The 19,397-nt window shown below is 41.8% G+C and overlaps 1 protein-coding gene across 1 annotated transcript; it reads right to left on the reverse strand.

Annotated features, from left to right (window-relative positions):
- Nucleotides 1-273: 273 nt before the first annotated feature.
- On the reverse strand, nucleotides 274-18,952 carry mybphb (myosin binding protein Hb). Its single transcript, XM_020482887.2, has 12 exons — nucleotides 18,618-18,952; nucleotides 15,160-15,297; nucleotides 14,023-14,190; nucleotides 12,021-12,109; nucleotides 11,592-11,787; nucleotides 10,168-10,307; nucleotides 9,743-9,902; nucleotides 6,768-6,904; nucleotides 2,181-2,373; nucleotides 1,556-1,615; nucleotides 754-794; nucleotides 274-634 (listed from the first exon to the last, which is right to left on the reverse strand). Exons 1-10 carry the CDS (start codon nucleotides 18,892-18,894, stop codon nucleotides 1,581-1,583), a joined length of 1,533 nt encoding a protein of 510 aa, XP_020338476.1. The 5' UTR covers nucleotides 18,895-18,952; the 3' UTR covers nucleotides 274-634; nucleotides 754-794; nucleotides 1,556-1,580.
- Between the last annotated feature and the right edge of the window lie 445 nt (nucleotides 18,953-19,397).

The raw sequence follows: 19,397 nt of genomic DNA on the forward strand, positions 1-19,397 counted from the left end.
TCGAGTGCCAGGACAGTGTGTAGACTGATACCTGATCAGCTTGGATTCAACCCATAAAATGCCACTGTAATATCAGATCATATCATGTGATAAACAAGTTAAAGAGTGACTACTGTGTACTACACATACACATACTGTATATTATACAAATACATGACAAAATCCTTGTAAGGAAATAATCTGCTGGCCTTGCCATAACTTTTCCTCTTCCACAATAAGTACATAATGTTTTCGTTCGACCCCTTTGTAATTTTTACTTCAGGTTAGAGAAGGTTTATTCAATTGTAGGTTTATTCAACAAAAGAAAAGCATTAAATCAAAATATTGTAACACATTCCGAGGTTTTACATCTTTAATCTCCAATCAATAACAATCGATTTGCTCTATATAATGGAGACCTATTCAGAATTACAATGTGACAGACAGTTGTTGACATCTGATTTGGTTGTGGACATGGATATGAACTCTATACCAGAGAGTACTAAGGAAGAAAAATAAATAAAGGCAACAAAAACAAAATCTTCATAAATATAGGAAAGGGTAGGATACAGCGGTTGTAGACATGAACCATTTCATTGTTTGTTCTCTCCAGTCAGTCATATGTACATGTTTCTTTCCAGCATCCAGAACCATCCTATAGAAAAACAAGTGGCATATATAACTTTAAAACTCACCGAAAGTTATTTAGTGTCTCGACATATTTCACATCAAAAGAGAGAAAGTACAGTTTAGAGCTTATAAAGGCCACCTCACCTTTTTGTAAAGGCCTCATTCCGCTTGCTTCTAATTTGGGACTGTAACAGATGTAAAGAACAGGTGTCAATTCACATGCCATATTTAGCCAACTGTGGTGGTTAGAACTGCAGTAGCAGGTCTACAAAATGTATATTCCAAGAGTTTAACATAAAAAATAAAAAAATGCAGGCAGTTTAAAATATATATTATTTTTTTTGCAAGTGAACAGAGCTGATTGAATCTCCACGGGGGATACTCAACACCTTGGTGGGTGAAAAGCTGCTTGCAATGCTGTGGATCCTGGTAGTAAATTGCAGTGTCTCGCTGGTCCTTAATGGGCCTGCTATGCCGAGTCAATGAAATGATGTCGTCCCCCAACTGAGTGCAACTCCACTGTATATGGAGCCATTACAGGACTAATTCATGAGCAGCAGATAGGACTAGCACTCAGACCCTTGCAATTGCAGAGGCCACCTTCCACCTCCCACTTTAGGGCTCACCATGTAAGGCCAGCCTTGGAGAATATGTACGTCACACCAGGACTCAAATAGACTTTGGTACATATTAAAATAAATGTTGGTGCAACATTTTAGGTGATAATATGGGTACATATAAACTCTCTCTCCAATAAGACAAAAGTCAAAGCAGATGAAAGGTCAAGATGGATATTTCTTTCTTTTTAATAAAGATATTAAATAAGTATATTTTGAAGCAAAGTGGCCTTTTATTTATTGATTCAGTCAACTTCTGAATTCGGGCCTTGTAAATTGAAGCCCATTTGCCACATGAAACCTTATTCATGCCAATAAGAGTGACTGACCTGTATGCATGCGCATTTACTGTTCCTACTCGTCTTTGTCAGTGTCTGCATGCAAAGGCTCTGTTGAGATAAATATAAGTCATTTAGTAATCATGAACAAATGGCAATATTTCCACACAGCCTGATTTCAAATACAGCAAATATGGAGTGTCTAAATTTGCATGGATAATTATTCATATATAACACTAAAAGTAGAAATACATTTGATTACAAAAGCATGGTCTATGTTATAGATGAACACGCTTCATACTTTGCGAGACTTCTTCCTCGGGTAAAACCATGTATGAGAAAGCACTTTCCCACTAGGTACAGACATCAATTCAACTTTTATTCCACGTTGATTTAATGTAATTTTATTGAAATGGCGTGGAGACAACGTTGATTCAAGCCGAGTGTGCCCAGGGTGTTCGAAATCAAGTTACTTTTACTTTTGATAATTTAGTCATTTAGCAGAAGCTCTTATCCAGAGAGACTTTAGTTACTTAAGTTGAGACAACCACATACCACAGTCACACAGTCATAGTAAGTACAATTTTCTCAACAAAGAAGTTATCCTACTAGAAGAGATAGTACTAGCAGGAAAAGACAAGTGAAAGCTATTTATTTTTTCACCACAACAACTTACTTTTGACCTCCAGCTTGCAGCCGGTGTCGACCTTCCCCAGTGTATTCTCGGCTCTGCAGACATACTCACCACCGTCGTATGGGCCAGGCTTACGGATCTCCAGGGTGCAGATGCCCCCTGTGCTGATCATCCTGTACTTGGGGTTGTCCATGTTGTTGAGAATCATCTTGTTCTTCATCCACATGATCTTAGGCTGCAATGACATATGTGAATTATACGTTTCATATGAATTGTTTATTTCAGCTTTCGTGTACTTGGAGCATGTATTACTATGCACGATACTAAAATCCTACAATGTTCAGCGCATCGCAAAGGGGACATACACTACATGGCTCGTCGAACATCACATTCCAAAATCATGGCCATTAATATGGAGTTGTACCCCCTTTGCTGCTACAACAGCAGTTTGTACCCCTTGTGCTGCTCCACTCTTCTGGGAAGGCTTTTCACTAGTTGTTGGAACATTGCTGCAGGGACTTGCTTCCATTCAGCCACAAGATTACCATTCAGCATTACTAAGGTCAGGCACTGATGTTGGGAAATTAGGCCTGGCTCGCAGTCGGCATTCCAATTCATCCCAAAGGTGTTCGATGAGGTTGAAGTGGGGGCTCTGTGCACGCCAGTCAAGTTCTTCCACACCGATCTCGACAAACATTTTCTGTATGGACCTTGCTTGGGCATGGGGGCATTGTCATGCTGAAACAGGAAAGGGCTTTCCCCAAATTGTTGCCACTACTTTGGAAGCACATATTCATCTAGAATCTCATTGTATACTGTAGCGTAAAAATGTTAATTCACTGGAACTAAAGGACCTAGCCCGATCCATGAAAAACAGCCCCAGACCATTATTCCTCCTCCACCAAACTTTACAGTTGTCACTATGCATTGGGGCAAGTAGCGTTGTCCTGGTATCCGCCAAACCCAGATTCTTCCGTCGGACTGCTAGATGGTGAAGTGTGATTCATCACTCCAGAGAACGCGTTTCCACTGCTCCAGAGTCCAATGGCGGCGAGCTTTACACCACTCCAGCCGAAGCTTGGCATTGCGCAAGGTGATCTAACGCGTCGATCACACCGACAGCTTCATTTTCATTTTGATACACCAGAATTACATTAATTTCCAAGGAAACTCTACGTTTGCCTTGCAGCATTGCATTGCAGAGGCTGTTGCAGTGCGTTCGGTGTGGTGCATACGTTGGATTTATCGAATGTATGCATCAAATGTTGAACTTTTTGATGCATACATAGCCAGATGATGCTGCATACTATTTTGCACAACAACGCTGTCGGTGTGTTTGAAGCGTTAGGCTTGTGTGCGGTTGCTTGGCCATGGAAACCAATTTTATGAAGCTCCCAACGAACAGTTATTGTGCTGACGTAGCTTCCAGAGGCAGTTTGGAACTCGGTAGTGAGTGTAGCAACCGAGGAAAGATGATTTTTACATGCTACGCACTTCAGCACTCAGTGGTCCCTTTCTGTGTGACCTACCACTAAGCTGCTGAGCCGTTGTTGCTCCTAGAAGTTTCCACTTCACAAAAACAGGACTTACAGTTGACCGGGGCAGCTGTAGCAGGGCAAAATATTTGACAAACTGACTTGTTGGAAAGGTGGCATGACAGTGCCAAGTTGAAAGTCAAGGAGCTCTTCAGTACAGGCCATTCTACTGCCAATGTTTGTCTATGGAGATTGTATGGCTGTGTGCTCAATTTTATACAGCTGTCAGCGACAGGTATGGCTGAAATAGCTAAATCCACTAATTTGAAGGGGTGTCCACATACTTTTGTAGTATCCCTCTATGATCAATCACTTAAATACCCCTATAAAGGAAGGAACATCACGTAGGCTTGGCTATGTTGGTTTCTAGGGGGAAATTAAGCCCTTTCTTTTGACGGTAGAATACAGTTGAAGTCAAGTTTACATACAACTTAGCCAAATACATTTCAACTCCTGACATTTAATCCTAGTAAACATTCCCTATCTTAGGTCAGTTTGGCTCACCACTTTATTTTAAGAATGTGAAATGTTAGGGTAATAGTAGAGAGAATTATTTATTTCAGCTTTTATTTCTGTCATCACATTCCCAGTGGGTTAGAAGTTTACACGCACTCAATTAGTATTTGGTAGCATTGCCTTTAAATTGATTAACTTGGGTCAAACATTTTGGGTAGTCTTCCACAAGCTTCCCACAATAAGTTGGGTGAATATTGGCCCATTCCTCCTGACAGAGCTGGTGTAAAACTGAGTCAGGACTGTAGGCCTCCTTGCTCGCACACACTTTTTCAGTTCTGCCCACAAATGTTCTATAGGATTGAGGTCAGGGCTTTGTGATGGCCACTCCAATACCTTGACTTTGTTGTCCTTAAGCCATTTTGCCACAATTTTGGAAGAATGCTTGGGGTCATTGTCCATTTGGAAGACCCATTTGCGACCAAGCTTTAACTTCCTGACTGATGTCTTGAGATGTTGCTTCAATATTTCCAGATAATTTTCCTCCTCTTGAAGCCATCTATTTTGTGAAGTGCAACAGTACCTCCTGCAGCAAAGCATCCCCACAGCATGATGCTGTCACCCCTGTGCTTCAAGGTTGGGATGGTGTTCTTCGGTTTGCAAGCCTCCCCCTTTTTCCTCCAAACATAACGATGGTCATTATGGCCTAACAGTTGTATATTTGTTTCATCAGACCAGAGGACATTCCTACGATCTTTGTCCCCATATGCAGTTGCCAACCGTAGTCTGTCTTTTTTATGGCGGTTTTGGAGCAGTGGCTTCTTCCTTGCTGAGCGGCCTTTCAGGTTATGTCAATATAGGACTCGTTTTACTGTGGATAAAGATACTTTTGTACCCGTTTCCTCCAGCATCTTCACAAGGTCCTTTCTGTTGTTCTTTACACTTTTCACACCAAAGTACGTTCATCTCTAGGAGACAGAACGCATCTCCTTCCTGAGTGGTACGATGGCTGCGAGGTCCCATGGTGTTTATACTTGCGTACTATTGTTTGTACAGATGAAAGTGGTACCTTCAGGCATTTGGAAAATGCTCCCAAGGATGAATCAGACATGGAGGTCTACCACTTTCTTTTTTCTGAGGTCTTGGCTGATATATTTTGATTTTTCCATGTCAAGCAAAGAGGCACTGATTTTGAAGGTAGGCCTTGAAATTCATCCACAGGTACACCTACAATTTGCAAATTATGTCAATTAGCCTATCAGAAGCTTCTAAAGCCATGACATCATATTCTGGAATTTTCAAGTCAATTTAGTGTATGTAAACTTCTGACCCACTGGAATTGTGAGACGGTGAATTATAAGTTAAATAATCTGTCTGTAAACAATTGTTGGAAAAATGACTTGTGTCATGCACAAAATAAATATTGCTACTGCAACATCATTTCAACCCCACATGTGAATTTGCAATTCCACAAGTGAAAGATTTTCATGTGAAACGAAAAATGTGATTTTCACAAGTGAATGTTTTCACATGCGAAAATGCAATTCACGTGAGGTGAAAACATGTTGTTCTCCTCAAATGTGAAAAGGTGGTGTTAACATGTGAAGTCTAAATGTAATATTTAATTTTAAACTCAACATATGAAACTGCAAATTTGACTTGTTATTTTGTAAGGGTCAGTGTAAAGGCCCCCCATGATCCCCTCAGGGTAGGAATGTAACACATCTGACCCCTCCACCCCCTCCTCTCTGCCACACACCCACTACAGCCCAGTCGGCTAGGAGTCCAAGGTTCCACTCAGAGGGAGACTATCATAACCTAACCCTATACGGAGCTGCATGTTCAACTCCTGAGTGACACAGCGGTCTAAGGCACTGCATCCCAGTGCTAGAGGCGTCACTACAGACCCTGGTTCGATTCCAGGCTGTATCACAACCGGGCGTGATTGGAAGACCCATAGGGCGGTGCACAATTGGCCCAGCGTCGTTAGGGTTTGGCATGCCTGGTTAAATAAAGGTTAAATAAAAAATGCAGCTCTGCTATGGCGACTGGCAACCCAGTGGATCTAGTGGGAGGGAAGGGGACAGGCTGAGCTGGAGGCTCAGACATCAATCAATCAATTGTTTTTTATAAAGCCGTTCTTACATCAGCAGTTGTCACAAAGTGCTTATACAGATACCCAGCCTAAAATATGCAGGAGGCTAACAAAGAGACTAAAAAGCCCTCCTTCCATAGACTATGTGTGTGTGTCTGTGTGTGCACATCAGGTAACTGATGCAAACAGTAGAATCAGATTTAAAACAGTTAAAAATACACCTTATGGAACAGTGGAGACACACACACACGTTTACACATTCACATAAGACATGCACTCTACACACACGTACATATGGATTTTGTATTGTATTTATGTGGTAGTAAAGTAGTGGCCTGAGTTCACACACTTAATGTGCTGTGAAAAGTGTTAATGTAATATTTTAAATAATATATAACTGCATTAATGTTGCTGGACCCCAGGAAGAGAAGCTGCTGCCTTGGCTAATGGGTATCCTTAACAAATGCAGTTCTGCTAGCCTAGCCGACAGGTGTCCATTTCATTAACAACCTACAGTTACAACCTCATTAACAACCTAAGTTTTACCTTGGGGCATCCCCTCACAGAGCACAGCAGCTTGGTGCTGTAGCCAACAGTGGTGGACCTGTCGTTCAAAACAGTGGTGAACTTGGGAGCCTCGGTGAAGTCATGCTCCACGAACGGGGTAGGTTTGTAGTCAATAACTGAAAAATAATGAGACAAGCATGGATTAGGTTCTAAATGGGGGCAACTACAAGAAGACTTCATTGTTCCACTCGTTCTAACATTCTCTAACGTTGTGGAGGACCCGTTTAAAAAACCATGTCAAATAGCTGTTTTCACATGAAACCGTATTTTCACATTATTACTTTTAGAGTTCACAAGTTAACACCACCTTTCAGATGTGAGAAGAAAAACACTTTCACATCACATGTGAATTGCAGTTGCATATATGTGAAATTTGTTGTTTCACATTGTAAATATGTAATGTAAAAATCGGATATGCAGTTTCACGTGAAGAACTTTGAAAAGCTCCCATTCAAATGTAGAATTTCAAGTTCACATCAAAAAAATCTATCACATGAAAATTGAATTAGAAGTTTCACATGTAAAAAACAATTACGTGAAAATCTAACTGTCACATGTGGAGTGAAATGGTGTTTATTCTCCTCACATGTGAAAAAAGTGGGGTAACATGTTGCGGTAGAAATGTTTCCACATATGGAATTGTTCATTATTTAATGGCATTCTGTGAATAATAATTCAAGTGTGTTAAACGGTATAATTTCCTATTCTTGAGCCATCAATTCGGAGTGCTGCAAGCACACGCCTCTCTCCTTCATACGTTGATCACTGACCGTTGGAAGAAGCTCAGTGAAAAGAACTGAGAAACTAGCGCTCCGTGTCTCCTTATTTATCCTTTTTAACATTGCACTGTCGAAGTTAATCCGTTAACCAAAGTCATTAACTAAAATCATTTTTGTGCTAAATTTTCTTATTGCAATGTCTGAAAGCGTTTAAAATACACTGAAAACATCCAAAAACATGAGTCTATATAGCTAAAATCAGCAATACGATGTCAAAACAAGTTGACTTTGAGGTTAAACTAAGTTTGTTAAACAATTTACCTGATTTTGCTACCGTTACTTTGGATAAAATCAGAACAGCAATGTTCATGTAATGTTTTTTGTATAAACAAAAATCTAAAATGACAACTCAACTTGAGCAAACTATGAATTTGCGATTAATCACAGCAAATCCTGTGTTAAACTCGATTACAGTTTTTATTATTGTTGATACCCATGGTTGACAAAATGTGAAAAGCGGACATGAGTCGGTCATGGTTGCTAATGGCCACGTGATGAGGTAGCCCCACCTACGACTTCTAAATAGTGTTGGCCCTCATGGTCAAATGGTAAAGACATTGGCATCTCCCGTTGGACACCTAGGTTCTAATCCTGCCAGTTATAAAAGCATACATGTGAAACTTATATAATCACATGTGAAATGTTGAGAAACAGGGAAATGTGTCTGAGTGATGTGAAAATCCATTTTAAACTTCACATGTCTGAAAACAATGTGTCTGCTTTCCCCACATGATTTTACATATGATTTGTATGATTTGTTCACGTGACAAATTCACGTGAAACGTCACGCGTGTCCGAAAACCATGTATCTGACTCATGAAAATGGCATGTAAAAATATATATACACAGTACCAGTCAAGTTTGGACACACCTACTCATTCCAGAGTTGTTACTATTTGCTACATTGTAGAATAATATTGAAGATATAAAAACTATGAAATAACACATATGGAATCATGTAGAAACCAAAACAGTATTTAGGAAATCAAGCCACCCTTTGCCTTGATGACAGCTCTGAACACTCTTGGCATTCTCTCAACTAGCTTCATGAGGTACTGTAGTCACCTGCAACGCATTTCAATTAACAGGTGTGCCTTGTTAATATGCGGAATTTCTTTCCTTCTTAATGCATTTCAGCCAATCAGTTGTGTTGTGGGAAGGTATACAGAAGATAGACCTATTGGTAAAATACCATCTAATGGCAAGAACAGCTCAAATAAGCAAAGAGAAATGACAGTCCATCATTACTTTAAGACATGGTCAGTCAATCTGGAAAATTTCAAGAACTTTTAAAATGTCTTCAAGGGCTGTTGCAAAAAAACATCAAGTGCTATGATGAAACTTGTTCTCATGAGGATTGCCACAGGAAAGGAAGTCTACAAAAAACACGATCAATGGACATTATAGACCAGTGGAAATATTTCCTTTTGTCTGATGAGTCCAAATTAGAGATTTTTGGTTCCAACTGCCGTGTCTTTGTGAGATGCATAGAGGAGGTGTGGGGGTGCTTTGCTGGTGTCACTGTCAGTGATTCATTTAGAATTCAAGGCACACTTAACGAGCATGGCTACCACGACATTCTGCAGCAATACGCCTTACCGTCTTGGTTTGCACTTAGTGGGACTATCATTTGTTTCAACAGGACAATGACCCAAAACACACCACCAGGCTGTGTAAGGGTTAATTGACCAAGGAGAGTGATGTAGTGCTGCATCAGATGACCTGGCCTCCATAATCACCCAACCGTAATGCAATTGAGATGGTTTGGGATGAGTTGGACCACAGAGGAGAAGCAGCCAACAAGTGCTCAGCATATGTGGGAACTCCTTCAAGACTGTTGGAAAATAATTCCCCATGAAGCTGGTTGAGAGAATGCCAAGAGTGTACACAACTGTCACCAAGGCAAAGAGTGGCTACTTTGAAGAAGCTAAAATATATTTTGATTTGTTTAACACATTTTTTGGTTAGTATACGACTCGATATGTGTTACTTCATAGTTTTGATGTCTTCACTATTATTCTTCAATGTAGAAAATAGTGAAATTAAAGAAAATCCCTTGAATTAATTTGACTGGTGCGTATATATATATATATGTTCTTTTCACGTGTGATTTTCTCATGTTTCTTTTTTTGTAAGGGACTTTTTTTTTAAAGGGTGGTGTAAAGAGTGTCTCACCCTCCTTCACAATGGTGGCTTCTCCCTTGGTCACGGCACATTCCTCACTGAGTCCGCACTTGTTCTCTGCAAAGATCCTGAAGGTGTAGGTGTTGCCCATAATAAGGTCTGAGATTGTGGCGTTTAGTCTGGTGTAGTGCTCCAAAATGTTGAACCAGTCCTGGGCAAGAAACCATATGAGTATTAATAACATTTCAATGGCCTGTTATTACACATATTGTATTTTCTTTTGGAAGACAATTTTTTTGGTGTAAAGTATACTGAGATGTACTTTTAAATAACGTTTTGGGGGATTGTATTTGAATACAGGGAATATATTTGCTGCTGAATCAATGGGAATTGTGTAGACGAGAGGGCTACAGAAGTTGTGAATGGCTCAGTATGTCATTCACGATTACATTGTATGGTAAGCAAGAGTTTCTCACCCCGGTCTTCTTGTCAGCTTTCTGGACAGTGTAGCCTGTGATCTCTGTGTTACCATTATCTTTGGGTACGGTCCATTCCAAAGCAACGTTGAATCCCCAGACATCCACAATCTTAATGCTGGCTGGTGGCCCGGGTAACTCTGTGGGAGAGCACCGAGACACATGGTTCAATATGGGTTGCATCATTAGTATCAGTAGACTCACAAAAAACTTGATCACTCTCCAGATCAGTTAAGACCTTAACAGAAACAACTCCTGGCCCTAGTGATGACCAAAATATACCTACAGTTGAAGTCAGAAGTCTACATACACCTTAGCCAAATACATTTCAACTCAGTTTTTCACAATTCCTGACATTTAATCCTAGTAAAAATTCCCTGTCTTAGGATCACCACTTTATTTTAAGAATGTGAAATGTCAGAATAATAGTAGAGAGAACTAATTATTTCATCATCACATTCCCAGTGGGTCAGTAGTTTACATACACTCAATTAGTATTTGGTAGCATTGCCTTTAAATGTTTTAAGTTGGGTCAAACATTTCAGGTAGCCTTCCACAAGCTTCCCACAGTAAGTTGGGTGACGCTTTTTTCAGTTCTGTCCACAAATGTTCTATAGGATTGAGGTCAGGGCTTGTGATGGCCACTCCAATACCTTGACTTTGTTGTCCTTAAGCCATTTTGCCACAATTTTGGAAGTATGCTTGGGTCCATTTGGAAGACCCATTTGCGACCAAACTTTATCTTCCGGACTGATGTCTTGAGATGTTGCTTCAATATATCCAGATAGGTTTCCTTCATCATGAAGCCATCTATTTTGTGAAGTGCACCAGTCCCTCCTGCAGCAAAGCATCCCCACAACATGATGCTGCCACCCCCGTGCTTCATAACGATGGTCATTATGGCCAAACAGTTCTATTTTTGTTTCATCAGACCAGAGGACATTTCTCCAAAAATACATTTTCCCATTATGCCAAACAAAGAGGCACTGAGTTTGAAGGTAGGCCTTGAAATACATAAACAGATACACATCCAATTGACTCCAATTATGTCAATTAGCCATTCAGAAGCTTCTAAAGCCATGACATCATCATCTTCTAGAATTTTCCAACCTGTTTATAGGCGCAGTCAACTTAGTGTATGTAAACTTCTGACCCACTGGAATTGTGATACAGTGAACTATAAGTTGGAATTGTTGGAAAAACTACTTGTGTCATGCACAAAGTAGATGTCCTAACCGACTTGCCAAAACTATAGTTTGTTAACAAGAAATTTGTGGAGTGGTTGAAAAACGAGTTTTAATGACTCCAACCTAAGTGTATGTAAACTTCTGACTTCAACTGTCTTTTTTGACAGGCTAATGCTGTGTCATCATCTGTTTTGGAAATGAAAAGAAGGTTGGATAGTCTAATAGAATTTGACTGACCAATAATCTGGATGATGATAGCAGCTTTGTCCTCAAAGTCGTCCACCTTCACGCACATTTCGTATGAGCCAGAGTCCCCCCTCTCTGCTTGACGGATGAACAGGATGCTGTCTCTGTCAGATGTACGGATGTTGGCCCTCTTGGAGTCGAGGGGCTGTCCATCCTTTAACCAGCTAACCACTGGCTTAGGTTTACCCTAGGAAAGTAAAGAACACAAGGCTCAATCAATTGCCTTAGCTTCCATCTGTATGGACACATGCTACAACATCAAGTCATTTCACATCATTAGTGCCAGGAGTCTTTTCTGACCATGTGAAAAACCTCTAGCCCATAGTTGTAGCCTATAGCTAGGGCCCAATGGTTTTGGTCCTGCTCAGCTCATGTGGTTTAGACACTCCCAGGCCTTCCCATCTCATAATGCAAACTCACAGAGTAGGGGATGACAAGGTTGATCTTCTCGCCGACTTTCTTGACATACCTCTGCCTCAGGAAACGAGGCAGGCGGACTTTGGGGCGAGCTACAGACAGAAAAAAATCGTTTACGAATAATAATAATCAACCTGTTCAAAGAAGTAAAATTACTCTGAAACTGTGACCCAGACAATGGATAGGACACTTCAGAGATACTTCAGAGCGAGCAATTGAATGTGTATCTGAAAGAATAAAAATCAACCTCCTCAAAACCCACTCTCTGTACCTTCAGCTTAGAGACAGATTCTCCTGCACTCCAGTCATCCAGACCAGATCTAGTTTGGTGGGAACCAAACACCTGCTGAGTCTAGCGGAGTGTCACTCACCAGAGCTCTAAATAGGTCCCATCTGAACTCATGCTATGTCGCAACACATGATGTAGATCTACAGTTACCCCAGCCCACACTGTTAAACAGGCTGCAGTAAGAATCACACTCAACTGTACTGTAGATTCTCCAAGACCATAGGGTTCCCCACAAACACACCATTCACAGCCAACGGCTTACTGTGTTAAAACATGGACAGAATGGTTTACATTTGTAAATAACTAATGTTCATATAATTGCACACCTGCACCCATACAAACCTATGCACTAGTGCTCTAGGCAGAAATATGTGCTGCTATCAGAAAATGTATTTAAAACAAAACAATCAACCAACTACGGAATGGGCATGGTAGAATTAGGTGTGTTTCTCCGTGGAGTGTCCTGATTTGACGCTCCTTATGCGGAAATCAGGTCAAAAGAGAACTGCCTTGTCCCCGTCAGAGTCTGTGGCATGTTTCAAAATAAACACAGGGTCCCTGGTCGTCTCAAAGGACTTAGATGGCATACGAGATGTTAGATCCCTCCCCTGTCCCCACCCCCTCTGTGTAGAGTGGAGACTTTGGAATGTCCCCCATCCCCACCCCCCTCGACAGATTGCACTTGTTTCCATCGCTCTTACATGGGTTGGCTTGACACCTCTCCAGCACGCATTCGGACCAGGGAGTCAACTTGATGCCAAACCTTCCGAATTGAATCCGTGTTAATAGCAGACACGTCCCAACTATTTTTCCAAGGATTTGTGGGAAAGTTAGCGGTCGTTCCATTGTGTGGTAAACCAGATGCTTTTATTGGTGGACCAATGGCTAAGTTTGACGGTGGGACTGTGGTACAGGGACTGTGACACTCCGATTGGGGGTCGGCCAGTCCCTGTATAAGTCCTTGGGGTTCAGGTTTCATTACCCTCCACTAAAATTCTCCGTTACACATTTGCTGATCCTTGCTTACATAAATAATGTTTTAATCAACTCTCATAAAAATAAAAAATAAACGTAGGTCTACCAATTACTTTGGTGTTGATATAACTATTTTACCGTATATTCAGAACATCGGACTCTGGATAAAACACAAAATCCAGGGCCACTGTATACAGTACATTCACTTTGCTTCCAGGATGATTGCTGTAAATGAAGAGGCTTGACTAACCATTAACGGTTGTCATTGAGGAAAACAAAAAGTAGACAAAGTAAAAAGACACAGGTGAAAACATGCACCCAAAAGGTGTCGGAGGTAGTATATTTATCCTTTTACAAATGGGGAGCTTAGACCGAGGATCTCTACCCCACTCTTGGTGGCAACAATCTGGGAAGGCCACAGTTGCATTATTCTAACGGGCCAGGGATGTGACAACAGCCGTTGGATATCTGAGATTGAAATCAAGCGGAGCCGTTTCTCCCTAGCTGTTTCAACGTCAGCTCTTTTAAAAGCCATTTCAACGATAAAGACTGACACCACCCACCGCAAACAGTTTGGACTTGCTGTTATTGCCGTAGCAATAATACAATACTGTCTACTTGAAGTCCATGGAAGAAAACCCACACATCTGCTGGTTGGAAGAAATGGACCATGGCATGCTTCTGAAGTACAGTAGTTAATGGCTGTTTGTGAGTGAGGACTATTGTCCGGGCTTTGCTTACCCCCAACCTCCTTGACCAGAACAGGGTCAGCGATGGTAGCAGGGGGGCTGCGGCCACCAGGGTTTACAGCAACCACCCGGATCAACAGACGGTCGCCGGTAGTCTGGTTCTTGATGACATAACGGCAGGACACGGTCAGATCCTCGTTGGCTACTTTCCAGTCTTCAGCTGTGACAGGAAAGTGAACAAACTTAGTACAATATAGAACTGTGGCAGGAGAGTTAGAACAGGGAGGACAAAATAGAACTGTGGCAGGAGAGTGATCACAGTGAGGACAATAAGTATCAGCTAATAGCTGTTCATGAGTTGTGTCATTTTATTTGACAGGACCTTCAAGGTACACCTTATGATCAGACAATGAGCAGACAGCAAGGTGAAAGAGGCAGGGACAATTAAGAAACACTGAGACAGATACAGAGAATCTTCACTTCTTCACTGAGTGAAAATGTAAACTACAGGACACATATTTCAATAAATAATATTTCTAGTGGTGAAGTACTTGGATGGAAAGGATTGGCATGACTTATCTTCCCATCTGGGCCCAAAAACATATTTTTAAATTGATGAATTAAGGAGATTCATGAATAAGAATATCATACGTTCAAATTTTCCAGGTGCATTATTACATTTGCAAGGTGAAATGTGCAGTTGCATTACTATGATTTCTTTTTGACTTGAGTCTGTTACTGACATTAGCAGAAGGTTGTGATCTAAAAGCAGGCACCAGCTAGTCCATGGCACCGCCAGTAATGCCTCTCTCCTTATAGGGAGAGGTTAGGTACAGTATAAATCATCTAGTGACATGCAGGGGACAGGTGCAACTGATAGGTCTGACCAGCTCAAATAATATAATTTCCAAATGGCAACAGCTTAAAGTGGAACGCAGCCACATCGTATGGTGTTAGGTAAAACAAATCGATTAACATTTTTCTAAGGTTGTGGTTAATTCTCTATTTTACCTTATAAGCATATCAGAGATGTACAACATTCAATGGGACAACATAAGATTCAAAGAACTTAGTAGTCAAATAGTAGCCTGGTATCAGATTGATCACACCCATGACCATAGGAGTTGGCAAGACTACACAAACAGATCTGGGACGAGGTTAGTTAAGGCAGTGGGCTTGAATAACTTACTTCCCTCCTTGGTGATTTCCACAGTGTACCCATCCAGGCCAGAGTTGGCTGGAATGGTCTTTGGAGGCCTCCAGGTGATGGTCACTGAAGTGTCGCTCTTGTCGTCCACTGTCACTTCCAAGGGCTCACTGGTGGGCTCTACAGTTGGGAAACGCAAACACAATTCAGACAACGCATTGTACAACTCGGAAGTGAGATTAAATATTAGCCCTATTGGATTATACATTATCAATCAAAAACAAAGTAATGTGGCTCTATTTAGTTTGGAAATGCTAACACAATTCAGACAATGTACAACTCGAGTTGCGAGAGGAAATAGCCTAATTGGGTTATCATATCAACGCAAACATGGCATGAAGGGCTCCACATTGTTTAGAAATGCAAAAATAATGCAGACATTGTACAACTTGAAACTTGGAGGACACGATACTGGGTTATCATATCAATTATTTTTAAAATGTAATAGGAGAATGTGTGAAGAGCTCCGTAACGGTTTGACCAATCTTTCCTCTGACTGTCGAGTTGGTTTACCTTTGGGTGGGGGGCGGTAGGTGTTTTGGGGGTTCCTCTACGGAGGCTGCGTCGGCAGCAGCGGCTGATGTTAAATGTGCATTTACATAAAAGGTCAGAGGCAGTAGGTATGAGAGCAGTATTCTAGAATCCATTCCAATGCCATCTCTTACTGAACTCCTCTTTGTTCATGCAGTAGAGAGATGAAAACAGTCTTCACCTATTCCATCTGCTAAGGTGCACTAGGTTTTAACTAGGGCCCGGAGTGTTCCCCTGGTCAGGTCACATGGACAGGAAAAACCTTTGAATGGATTATATGTATACCAAACTAACTATACCTTCTCATGATCCCATATTGGAGTGGATTGGAATTGGACATATTCAGATGTGAAGGTATAATTGATCCATTTCACATGAACAGGGTTTACTCCTTCAGCAGCAGGGGCATATCCCTCTGTGGTTGAGGCACCTGTAGCTGCAGCAGCATCAGCTAGTGTTTAAATGTTAGAGATTCATCAAATGAATTAGTTCAAATAACATAAGAGCCTGGTCCCAGATCTGTTAACTCTTATGATAATGACCAGAGGAGTTGGCAAGACAGACAGCACAAACAGATCAGGGACCATGAAAATAAGGCCATACCTTCCAGGATGGGCAAAATGCCCAATTATCATTGAGATCGTCTAGCTCTTTTTTCCATTTAACTAGGCAAGTCAGTTAAGAACAAATTCTCATTTACAATGACGGCCTACCCCTGTCAAACCCTAATACTGCCTGGAATCAAACCAGGATCTGTCGTGACACCTCTAGCACTGAGATGCAGTGCCTTAGACTGCTGTGCCACTCGTGAGTTAGTGCTGTTAGCCAAAAATGATTTGCCATCATTCTAAACGGGAAAATCCATATTAAGTGGCATATGATGAAGTCCCTTGGCTCCTTATGGATTGGTAGTGAGCCTGTTACCATCAGGGTGGGCAACAACCTCAGCATCAGCAGCTGGGGTGCCTTCCTCTGCAGCAGTGGAGGTGGCTGCTATTAATTAAACATGAGCAAGGCGTTTAGAGCAAAAGCTGACTTTAAAAATGTCTAAAGATATTACAAAATGAAAAGATGTTGCAGAATGTTATGTGGATAGGAAGTACCCGTACACGAGTAGAGATCAAGAACTTACAGTAAAAGAGGTTAAGTAGCCTAGTCAAAACAAACATCTGTTATTCTTGGCTTTACCCTTGGATGGTGCCTCAGCGTAGGCCCAGCAAAGAGCTTATTGCAGACAGATAGAGTCCTTGATTTCATCAGCTGTCCGCAGGTGAAGAAGCCAGACTTGGAGATCCTGGCCTGGCGTGGTTACAAGTGGTCTGCAGTTGTGAGGCTGGTTGGGTGTACTGCAATATTCTCTAAAACGATGTTGGAGGTGGCTTATGATAGAGAAAAACATTAAATTCTCTGGCAACAGTTCTGGTGGACATTCCGGCAGTCAGCATGCCAATTGCACGCTCCCTCAAATCTTAAGACATCCGTGGCATTGTGTTGCGTGACAAAACTGCACATTTTTATTGTCCCCAGCACAAGGTGTGCCTATGTAATAATCATGCTGTTTAATCAGCTTCTTGATATTCCACACCTGTCAGGTGTATGGATTATCTTGGCAGGGAGAAATGCTCACTAACAGGGAGGTAAACACGTGTGCACAAGAAGCTTTTTGTGCGTATGGAAAATTTTGGTGATCTTTTATTTCAGCTCATAAAACATGGGACCAACACTTTATGTTGCGTTTTATATTATTTTTGTTCAGTATAGTTTGAAACATATATGATGTAGTGAATGCACTCTAATTCAAGTATGCCTTGTCAGCATTGTGATGCATGAATTACCCTCTGGCTCAGCAGGCGGCTCAACAGGCACCTCAGGTGGGGAAGGAGCCTCTTCAGCAAGAGCAGCTAACGTTAAAGGTTTGGTAATATGGTATGTTAGTTTGCTAGCTGTTGACTGTAGTGGTGTTATTCCTGGATGGAGTATTATGTTTGAAGACACACAATGAAAGCTACTTCCTGAACCATTAGAGAGTAGCCTACGGCCGAGCACAATGCTTTATCCAGGGAATCAGGGTGCGCGCAAAGATACACAAAGGATAGAACTTTGGTGTCCACTGAATCACCATTAATCAATAGCTCATATACAGTATACAGTGAGATATCGAGCAGTTGCAATACTTGACTAGGTAGTCAGGCTATCAAGAGCCTGTGGATCCTAAACTGTGGGGACTTTCAAGAGTAAGTTTAAAGACGGACTGAGATCCACCACCACAAAATTGTTCCCCGATGCAAGAGGGGGGGGCCTTGAGTTTGGGAACCCCTGCCTTACACAACCACTTGCACAACACATTGTAGGCTTGTCGTCATGGAGCCCACAATGATTCTTCTGCAAAGTCTTCCGTAATGAGTCTTCAGGCCTATCTCAAAAGTAGGGGCTTCAGTGCTTTGTCATTTTCTCTTATGAATCAATCATGGACGAATGTTGCTTATTTTTTTTAACCAAATGATGTGGAAGAACAGACTCTCTCGGAATACACGTCACGTGACGGAATATTTTTGCTGGGGTTTTGGCGGTGCGCAATGGGAGTTAGTTACATTTTGGACCAAAAATGGTAAGGCTATTTATAGAAGGCTCTTGGAGAGACCCAGTGGCAAAGGGACCGGCATAAGATCCATGACCTCCATTGAAGTATTGGGTAAATTATAAAGACCCATTAACAAATCATGTCAACGTTTAATTTTAGCACTCCTGGGAACTTATGAAAATGTTAAGTATGCCCCTTGCGCACCAAACAAACGTCACCATGGCTCATCCATTCAGAGAGGAGATCAATGACATAAATGACAAAGTAGCCCGCGTGTTTCTGCTAAAAGCCCAACCGAGGCTCATTTCATGGAGCATTATTGCATTACCATTTGGAGGAGGGGGTGTGGGTGCTTTGGGCTGCTCAGGAGCAGGTTCTGCGGGAGCCTTTTCTTCGGTTGGAGCAGCCTCGGCAGGGGCAGCCTCGGCAGGGGCGGCTGCTTCGGCAGGGGCAGCCTCTGCCGGTGGAGCTTCGACCTCGACAGGGGGAGCAACTTCAGCAGGAGCCGCCTCCGCGGGTGCAGGGGCAGGGGCAGGTGCTTCCTCCTTCTTAGGAGCAGGCGCTTTCGGGGATGCCTTCTTGATAGGGGCAGGCTTCGCAGGCATGGTGGCAGTTTCTGCTACTCCCAAAGTCAGTAAGTCCTCAAAGAGTCATCACTTTAGAGGGAGTGGCAGGCTATATAGACAGTGGTCCCAGACTCCACCCCCTAAGGAATTGTCTGTAACAGATACTTGACTGAATCTTGGACCTTATTATAGACCTAGTAGGGACATCATAACACTTTCATTACCCCGTTGAAGTTGAAATGTTAAAATGGTTAAAGTTACGGTTCAGGGTAGGGACGTACCAAGGATTCCGAATAGCACTAACTCTAGTAAGAATAGGGACCAACAGGCCCGAGAGGGGGTCCAATCCGGCCCACGGGTGGTTTGTGAAAAATATATCTATAGAAATGCTTTATATATATTTAAAAATTATGTGTGGGGGGGGTGAACTAAATATATTTACAAAATGACTAAAACCAAATAAAAACCATGAACTGATAATGGACCTACTGTACATCCATACAGTTTCTTGACTGTTTCCAGCTAGCTAATAATCACTGAAA

Source organism: Oncorhynchus kisutch, linkage group LG5 (genome assembly GCF_002021735.2).
Source record: "Oncorhynchus kisutch isolate 150728-3 linkage group LG5, Okis_V2, whole genome shotgun sequence".
Taxonomy (NCBI): domain Eukaryota; kingdom Metazoa; phylum Chordata; class Actinopteri; order Salmoniformes; family Salmonidae; genus Oncorhynchus; species Oncorhynchus kisutch.

What these genes read in the sequence shown, in the direction of transcription:
- mybphb (XM_020482887.2), bottom strand. Translation starts at nt 18,894, where the DNA reads ATGCCTGCGAAGCCTGCCCCTATCAAGAAGGCATCCCCGAAAGCGCCT. An exon ending in TATCATCATCCAGATTATTG is followed by an intron (nt 10,308 to 11,591) that starts GTCAGTCAAATT and finishes GCTCTCCCACAG; the next exon opens with AGTTACCCGGGCCACCAGCC. An exon ending in CTGCAAGCTGGAGGTCAAAA is followed by an intron (nt 1,616 to 2,180) that starts GTAAGTTGTTGT and finishes TTATCTCAACAG; the next exon opens with AGCCTTTGCATGCAGACACT.